The sequence below is a fragment of the Centroberyx gerrardi genome, chromosome 18 (genome assembly GCF_048128805.1).
Source record: "Centroberyx gerrardi isolate f3 chromosome 18, fCenGer3.hap1.cur.20231027, whole genome shotgun sequence".
In the NCBI taxonomy this organism is placed as follows: domain Eukaryota; kingdom Metazoa; phylum Chordata; class Actinopteri; order Beryciformes; family Berycidae; genus Centroberyx; species Centroberyx gerrardi.
In genome coordinates, this window is record NC_136014.1 from 17,011,282 (window position 1) to 17,020,942 (window position 9,661).

The 9,661-nt window shown below is 43.7% G+C and overlaps 1 protein-coding gene across 1 annotated transcript; it reads right to left on the bottom strand.

Moving 5' to 3' along the window:
- Positions 1–1,751: 1,751 nt before the first annotated feature.
- Positions 1,752–6,946, bottom strand: lamp5 (lysosomal associated membrane protein family member 5). Its single transcript, XM_071912470.2, has 6 exons — positions 6,889–6,946; positions 6,068–6,246; positions 5,297–5,428; positions 4,601–4,697; positions 3,350–3,538; positions 1,752–1,927 (listed from the first exon to the last, which is right to left on the bottom strand). Exons 1-6 carry the CDS (start codon positions 6,944–6,946, stop codon positions 1,752–1,754), a joined length of 831 nt encoding a protein of 276 aa, XP_071768571.1.
- Positions 6,947–9,661: the final 2,715 nt, after the last annotated feature.

Here is a 9,661-nt window from a genome sequence, read left to right on the forward strand (position 1 = left end):
GCTGCTGAAACAAATAGGTGCGGGTGACAGGAATGCTCTATTTATTTTCAATTAGACTTGTTCATATCGCGTTTCCTTTGAAGGCCCAGAGTCAGACGACAAGATCAATACTTCATCTCTGCAGCGTCTCCCGCGACAGGCGCATCCATCACCTTTTCCTGCCGCTTTGTTTCATCTGAACGCTGTAATGTTGTTTGACTTTTTTAAATATAGGTCGATTTGAAAAATGTTATCTCCCTACAGAACTACAGCAATGATAAATTGTATTATAATATGATTTTATAATATTTTATAATAATATCCCACAGGATTATTATAGAGATATCATTGACGATTTTAAAAAATACAATAAATAAAGTACGATAATATACATACAGTGCGATAAGTTCCCTATAAACTCACTATTGGGTGCCACGGACACACTATTCTTATAATATTCCCTGTAATATTCCAATATTTCCAATAGGAATTGTAGGAAATATCCCTATATAGGAATCCCTACAGGAATATTACAGGAGTATTATAGAGATTTTTTGTTAACACTCCAAGTTTTATAAGAAAAAAATAAAATAATAATAATCGTTTGACAGGGTTGTAGAGATGATTCCAGCAATTTATTTCAATGAACAGAATACTGCACAAGTTTGCATCAGCAGAGGTTTATGCATAGACTTTGTTTCTGAAAATATTATACATATATTATTATTATTTTTCAAATAATCTCTCTGTACTTTCATATACACTTCCTTATGGCATTCTGACCTGTGATAAATTCTTCACTATGTATTACAGGATTTTTTTTTTTTTTTTTTGTCAGGTGGTATGTATTTCTTTCATTTTTCTTGATATGTTCCATAAATTGAGTTGTGGAAAAGGATTTGTCAAAGTCAAAGCAAACACATTGCAACTCTTTATGATTCTGAATGCCACTGAAAACACCTGCACACACCACAAGACTGTCCACTGTCAACACTATGACTGCATTCAAAAACGAAATAAAAGGGAGTCTTGAAGAAAAAAAACCAGAAACATTAGCAAATATCGAACCACAATAGGTATTGAAATTATTATTAGCAGCAATTTCGAAGAGAGGAAGAGACAAAAAAAGAAAACTGCTGGCAAATGAGAGCGCAAGCTTAGGCGATTTCTGAAATTTCTGTCAAAGGGAAGTTTTGGTAAAAATGTCTGAACAGATAAACTAGGCCCCAGTGAGGATGTGGTTAAGAAAAAGATGGGTCAAGTATGACTTCAGTTGGTGATTATCATAAGGCAAACAACCACCAGTATAAACAAAAATCAATTACATGTTCACAAAAGCATTAATTTATGCTTTTTTCAATGAAAAGACCCCATCTTTATATACTTACATCAGTTTGACACTACTTACTATGTGAATGTATGCCATAAAGATTCATGTTAGCCTAAAAAGGCGAATAAACTCTACTGCACAAATAAAAAGGTGCATGGGTACATTGAGTTTTGGTGGGTTTACCCTCCACTGCATCCCTGCTAGGCCCAAAACACTTTTAATACCCCAGTTAATACCCCACCTCACTTCAGTTGAAGCTGTTCAAAAGCTCAAGTTGGGGCCTAATAGGCTACACACATCTATCAATCGAGGAGTCAGTCCACCACAGGACACTTTTCTGTGCGGTGTCAGGCCTTGGACATCGAGGAGACAAGTCCTTTTTTCAGGTTGGCTTTGGAGAGAGCTGAGGGAGTCGGGGGAGAAGAGCCGCCGGCGTTTCTCGCTACATGTTCTTGTACATGGAGCGGTCTCTGGGGAGCTGGGGCTGGTGCGCCGTCAGCTTGAGGTGGAAGTGGTAGACGGAGAGCGTGATGACGATGATGAGCCCCAGGATGAGCCCCAGGACGAGGGGGAGGGTCTCCTCCAGACGCTCCCTCTGGTCGGTGATGCACTTGTAGGCTGCAAAGAGGGGGAACACACATGGATTCAGCATGACTGGGTTACTGACCATGACCTACAAGGGCCCATAAGCCCCGGGTTTGTGTGTAGATGCATTTGTGATTTATTTGGAAACTTGCACTCATACAAATGTGCGTACTACCTCGATTATCTTCAGTAGTTGTATGTTTTAGTCCGGTTTACCAAACACATCTGAACCACAGAACATGCTCTTCCTGTGGCCGGTATAGCAGGCAGGAAAGCATATGTGCAGCATGTGTGTGTGTGTGTGTGTGTGTGTGTGTGTGACTGGGAAAAGGAGGTAGCGTCACTGTGTGCAACCTTGTGTGTATAGACATTGCATGCTGTGCACTTTTGAATCAAATCAACTGTTACTGATGTTTTCATCTGCCAAATGAGCTCAGCAGAGCATTCACACACATGCTAACCTCCCTCTCTCAGTCACACAGTCATACACACACACACACACACACACACACTCCCATCCATTCATCCATTCATCCATTCATTCATTCTTTCTTTCTTTCTTTCTTTTCTATGCTCACACCACACACACACACACACACACACACACACACACACACACACACACACCTTTTGAGTAGCATGTCAAAGAATATTAGATAAAATGTGATATGCAGCATCTACAATGGCGTAGTTGTATGCATGTGTGCGCACATACATGTGTATTGGTAAGGGTGGGAGTGGGGGTGGGGGTGGGGGTGGGGGGGGCACCAAAACCACAACGGGCTATATCTATATGTGGCTTAAGGTTGAAGGCCTTTCTCCCCCTGGACAGGAGTAATGCACACCAGGAGGGAGGCAGTGAAGCATAGCACAGCCTAGTTTACAGCAGCTCAGAGCAAATGATTCTTCCAAGGTGATTGGCTTCAGAGGACAGCCAGGTACATTGTCTAAGTACGTCTATAAAAGCTGCATTGAGGGCAAGGATATATAACTGCACTCATAAAGTCCTAATGACCTTTCTCTCAACCCCCCCCCTTCTCTCTCTTTCTCTCTCTCTCTTCCCCTCCCTCTTTTTCTCTCACCCCCCCCCTCTCTCTGCAGCTCTACTCCTCATACTGCAGCAATAACCCCCCAGAGAGATGTGACTGTGCGTGTGTGTGTGTGTGTGTGTGTGTGAGAGAGAGAGCGAGAGAGAGAGAGAGAGAGACTCTGATTCTCCAGGGACTCTTACTTGCAATAGTGTTGTACAGCTGTGATACAACACCATTGGGATTTATCATCATCATCATCATCATCATCATCATCATCACCACCATCTTTAAGTTTTTTGGAGTGAGTGACAAGAGGCAGAGGGTTTGTGCTGCATGTACTGTAACTTTACACTTTACTTTAGAGAGAGTAAGTGGCTTTTTTTCATGCTAATCCTCGTCAAAAAGTCATCTGTGTTGTTCTTACGTTCGCTGAACATGAAGTCGGAGGTGATGTCGAACGGCTGGATCTGGATGTCGTACATGTACAGAGTGATGCCTTTCTGGTGGTCGCTGGAGATGAGGGTGAGGGTCTGCTGCGCCGCGCACAGATATGAGCGGCCGGCGGGGGTCACCAGGGCGGAGAGGCGGTGCGTGCTGGCGGTGTGCTTCCCCGCTGAGAGAGAGAGAGAGAGAGAGAGAGAGAGAGAGAGAGAGAGAGAGAGAGAGAGAGAGGGAGAGAGAGAGGAAGAGAGAGAGAGAGAGCGAGAGAGAGAGAGAGGGAGCGAGAGAGGGAGAGAGAGAGAGAGAGAGAGAGAGAGAGAGAGAGAGGGAGAGAGAGAGAGAGAGAGAGAGAGAGAGAGAGAGAGAGAGTTATGAATGGATATGAAGTAAGCAGGAAGGTACCATGATGTAACAGGGTTGACGGTGCGTATGTTGTGTGTGTGTGTGTGTGTGTGTGTGTGTGTGTGTGTGAGAGAGAGAGAGAGAGAGAGAGAGAGAGAGAGAGTTTGCGGGAATAAATTCTGTTCTCAGGTTGCTACCTCATACACAGTGAATACAAACATTTATGAATATAACAGAAAAGTAGAAAAGAAGTCATCAGATTCATATCAATGTCTACTATAAAGATTCATATTCTGAAACAATTCGGATGGATCCATGCACTGCGGCAAAAGCAAAAGGAACAACAAAATAACAGGAAAAAAATGAACTTAATGAACTTTCAGATTCACAAAAATGTTGAAAATATGACAAGAAAATAATTAAAATATATATGATATCCGAAACTGGTTAATTTGGAATTATGGCAACTAATTTGTTGGGAGAGGTCCGACATGTGTGTGTGCGAGACGGATTCATGCACTCATTTGATTTTATTATGAATAATAATACTACTACTAATAATACAATTAATAATAATAATAATAATAATAATAATAATAATAATAATAATAATAATAATAATATAGGTAAATAATGAGTGATGTTTTTTCTTTAAAAGACTTAAAGAAACTTACGAAAAAAAATGGACAGCGTATCTAGAATAACTATTCCACTAAAACTAAAACAAAAGACAACAATTTCCTATACATGAGGGAGAAAATAATGATAAACCGTTGTATGAATCAAGCCTGTAATTCCAGCTGGATGTAAGTGTGAGCTGACTGCTGAGTGGGATCAAAGCAGGCGGGATGAAAATCTGCTGAGTAGCTACAGAGGCTCGTGGGCGACTCACGGTTGTACGCATTGATGAAATGCGATGTCTCCGAGTTGTCGTAGACGAACTGGACCTTACTGATCTTCCACACCTCAATTCCCTTGTCACGGAATTCCTGCAGCACGCAGAGACAACACACACACACACACACACACACACACACACACACACACACACACACACACACATGCGCGCGTCAAACCGGGCTTTTCCACAACAGGGAAAATCTACAGCAGAGGATTAGCCTACACTGCACTATATCCATTTTGACGAGTCTTTTAGGCTCATGTTCAGTGTTGAAATCTGCTTTCTGTTAGGAAAAGTGAAAAATTCTGCCCATGGAGAGAGAAAATTCCAGTTGATTCTTACACATTTTCACCTTTTTCAGGAATTTTCTAGACAGAATAAGGGACATCACTCCGATAATGACACTTTATTCAAGAAAAGTCTTGAAACAAGTCGATATACAATGGAAACAAGTGATATTTCATCACCTTACTGGCAAATTCTTTCACTTGTTTTAACAAAAATAAGATTTTAAGAGTCAACACTAGATCTAGGCTTGTTAAAACTGATATTTTGCAGTGTATGGCGTCATGTGTTGGCGTCTTGATATTCCCGGGCGAGGATTCAGATTTTTTTTTTTATTGCATAGCATATACAGTATTTGAATATGTGGATTATTGCTGTTTTTTCTGTAGCTATCTCGCCCACCTTAGAGAAGTAGATGCGGAGTATGTAGGCGTTATTCTTCCAGGAGATGTGGATCTCCGACTCCGTGCTCCCACACTTCCCCTCGATTTCTGCGCCACGGGGCAGAGACAGGGACGCCTGCTCGGTGATCAGCTAAAAAAAGACAACATGTGCATGAATAAGTAGACAGCAGGGGCTAATTATGATCATTGTCAATGCTTGGTCACTTCCATAAAGACTAAAATGTCGCTGGAACTTTTCGTGTCTGAGACATCACGAGTTTTTACGCACAAACTCACACTGTAACCTCGTATCCAAATAGCATTCAGGATTATTAAAACTAGCTTTTCCTTATAAATAAGAGGAAAAACACAATCAATTTTAATGGATGACAAAAGCTAGATTTCCAAAATGTGCCTCTTCTTTTTCACGAAGGGGTTTTATCTCATGAAACATCAGCATTTTACGCACGACCACACACTACAACCTAGCATCCAAATACAATGCTAATCTATTAAAATGAGCTGTTCCTTATAAATAAGAAAAAATGACCAACTGCTATAGATGACAAAAAGTTTTACATGTCAAAAATTCTTCTTTCCTGTCTATATGAATGGATTGTGCAACCAGTTTTACGCAGGACGGATAAACCGTTGCGTCAGGACTTGATATCAACATTTCGCCCAAAATCCGCGTCGTTTATTTATTTATTTATTTTTAAGAAAGCATCCACCTATACTGCAGATAGCACCTAAAAGGTCCGTGCATTAAAGAGAACGGGGGATTCCTCACGTCTATCCCGTTGAGCGCGAGCACGTCATATGGCACGAGGAATCTAACGGCGAACTCCACCATCAGGCAGGTCGTGCCGTTCTCCCGGACCGCGAAGATGCCTTTGTCCGGGTTGTTGGACAGACCAGACAGGTTCTCTCCCTCCTGCTCCGCCAGAACCACAGACCGGGCCAGAAGACCTGACAGTAGAATAGCATAGAATAGAATAGAATAGAATAGAATAGAATAGAATAGAATAGAATAGAATATCAGCGGGGATCAGGGCTGGGGGGGTAAACAGGAAGGTTGGAGGTGAGGAATGGGGCGACTTGGTGCCAACGGGGTTACAGATGGGGCACTCGCTCCAAAACATGCACAATCAGCAAAAGCAGCTGATGAGTAAAGGTTGCGCTGAGTTTAGCAGAAGGTCTCTTCTCTTCACATCGCCATCTCACCTATTTCCTCATGGCAAAGTCAAAATTAGGTTAAAACACGCGAGACCAAAACCTGCAGTATCAGGAGGGAAAACAGCATGCCGCTGGCTGCAGTCTAAACAATGACCGAGACAGATGAACTGCAAACTCTGGTAATGTTTGAATGACTTGTATCAATATTTAGAAACACATGAGCGGGGGGAAGAGGTGAGCTATGCCAAGTCAGTAGAAATTTATGGACACACGCACGCATACAAACACACACCTTGCCACGCGTAGACACATGCACGCGCGCGCGCGAAGATACACACACACACACACACACACGTACACACACACACACACACACACACACACACACACACTGCAGTGAGGAGTCACGACGCCGATGCACAAACACGCTCTTACCAAACACACACAGCAGAAGTCGGGCGCTCTCCGAGGTGCTGAAACCGAGCCGTCCCATTGCTATCAGTTTCCTCGGCGCTAAAATAAAATAAAAAAAAAAGGGGGGGCTTACAGACTGGGCAGCCTGTGCTGAACCCACGACGAGAAAGAGAGAGAAAGAAAGAAAGGCAGAGGGAGGAGGCGGGAGAGAAGGAAAGAAAAAAGAGAGAGAGATAGGGGGGAGAGAGAGAGAGAAAGAGAGAGAGAGGAGGGATGCCTCTACTCAGCGTCCAGAAGTCACGCTCAGATCATCGTGAATGCAGCAAAAATTTCTCCAGGTTGGACGTGAGATCCGGTTTGCGCTGCATAAGCACCCAGCTCCGAGGAGCGTTTGGTATCCAGACCGAGCTCACCCCCAAAATCGAGGGGGGGCGGGTTGACACGTTTCAGCCAAGTGTCACCTGCAACGCCGAGTTCCTTCTACACATTATCAGCATCGGGAAACCTGCTCCGTCTCCGAAGAAGAAGAAGAAGTCCCCCGCCTGAATTTAGTTGCCGTAACAAAGGACTCGGCATGCAGTCCCAGTTATTCCCGCAATGCTGTTGTCTCCATCTCTGTTGTAGCAGCTGCAGGTTGGGCTGAAATGATGTATGTCTGAAGGGAAATGCCGACACCCCCCCTCCCCTTCCTTTACACTCCACTTCTGCAAGGTTGCAGCTGTGAGTGTGTGTGGATTGCAGTCTGAGTATGGGCGCTGCAAAAAATGTCTATTTTTATCACGTCATTTAATCTAATATTGAGACTAAAAATCTTATTTTTTATATAAGACAAGTGAAGAAATATGTCGATGGGGGTGAGATTCATTGTAAATCAACTTGTTCCAAGAATTGTCTTCAATCGTGTCATTTATTTTGCCACTATGGAGTGATGCCTTATTCTGCTTTTTGTCAAGATATTGACAGCTGTTTCGAAAAAAAAATCATGTCACAAATGAATCTGTATTGGAAACAAATGGGATTATTTTACCCCGCTGGCAGAGTTTTCCCACGTTTTCAGAAAAATAAGATTTTAAGACTGAATATGACACTACGTGACTTGTCTAAGATGGACATTTTTTGCAGCGTGTGAAGTCAGGCGGGAGGACACAGCGCACTGTGCACGTGTGTGTGAGAGAGAGCGCGCGTGTGTGTGTTGGGGATGCGTGTGTTTTAAGGTAGAACTCGGTACTTACTGCCATTTTTAGGAATAATGACACGCTCTTCCAAAGTCTGCACGCTTGAAGCCATTAACAGTGCGCGTAAAACTACAAGCTCGTTAAAGAACGTTAAAGAAAACCTTTTGTATGGGCATCCGTTATATTCTTGCAGATAGAATATCCTCTGATGTGTGTGTGTGTGTGTGTGTGTGTGTGTGTGTGTGTGTGTGTGTGTGTGTGTGTGTGTTGTGTGTGTGGGGTGGGGGGTATCATCTAATAATTCTCTTAGGAAGCGTGGATATGTGCTCAGCTATAAACCAAAGCCTGCAATCAGAGAAGAACAGCTACCTGTTAGGATTGAGATATGACTATACCGTACTAATCCCTAACCCACACATACTGTATAAGGATGTATTGGTCATTCTCGCGCTTAAGGTTGAATTAATAAGATGTTTTTCCAACTCTCTCTGCCTGCCTGCCTGCCTGACCGTCTGTCTTTCTCCCACACACATACACACACAGACACAAACACAGGAAACCATGTTCTTTAGAGATACTGAGAATTTATTTACTGTTAGAAATCAATGAAATCAACACATGAAAATGACAGAATACCCAACTAGTATACACATTCTGAAAAGTACTGAGACAGATTGACGCGATTTTTGTGGCACCACACAAGAAAATGTTATGAACCATAAATAATCTATTGCACATTGCCCCCCCCCCCCCCCCCCCCCCCCCCCCCCCCCCCCCCCCCCCCCCCCCCCCCCCGCCCAGCCCCCACCCCCCCGCGCGCCCCCCTCCATCCCCAAAAGGGGTGGCTAACGCAGCTGAACACGGGATCAACTACAGAAATAAGAAATTACATAGCGCGCTCCATACAGAACTTGAAGCTGCGAATCAAGGGTGCCCAAGTTATCCAAGTGACCGGTCGGCATTTACGCACAGTGTTGGTGGTAATTACAATACTTAACCCAAAGTAATTAGTAGTGCAAACGATTACTGTTTCAATTTCTGTTATATAACTGCAGTTACCAAGTCGTTACTTTTGTAATTACCCCCTCTAGTATTCTCACTACTTTGATTTTTCCAAGCGAAAGAGATGACAAGAACATTGGACATCGATATGTTTACCAACACTTTACGCACGACGCACATTGGCTTTTAAGAGGGGGGCGTCCTGAAATGAAAGTCAAACTCGCACTTCACAGAGCTGATGCTGTCGATGCTGGGTTTACTGTCGACCTGGGGGTGTTTCGCGCTCAGGGGGAAACTCTCTGAGCGCGGAATGCGCCCTGAAGCCAACGCTGGATCCTTCTCCGACTCTTTCACGTCCTTTTTAAACTCCGGGGAGGTAAATCGGCGTAATAGTTTGCTGCTCAACACTGAGAAAGTCGTGGTTGAAGTGGCGGCAGCTGGTGCGGTAAACTCGAGAGATTCAACCTTGGTGGGAGAAGTCGCGCGCCTCCTCACGGTTTTGGATTTGCGTAAAGGCACTAGGGTGCGCTCCGGAGGTGTGGGGCTGAGGATACTGGTGGGCAAACTACACCTCTTCTGATAGTAGCTGTCGTGGAATCTGCGCACACCGAAGTCTA

Bases quoted from the DNA above. Each gene is read 5' to 3' on its own strand.
- lamp5 (XM_071912470.2), bottom strand. From the start codon at position 6,946: ATGGGACGGCTCGGTTTCAGCACCTCGGAGAGCGCCCGACTTCTGCTG. The intron at 3,539-4,600 runs GTGAGTCGCCCA...TCTCTCTCTCAG, and splicing joins TTTCATCAATGCGTACAACC to CGGGGAAGCACACCGCCAGC. The intron at 1,928-3,349 runs GTAAGAACAACA...CCCTCTTTGCAG, and splicing joins CGACTTCATGTTCAGCGAAC to CCTACAAGTGCATCACCGAC.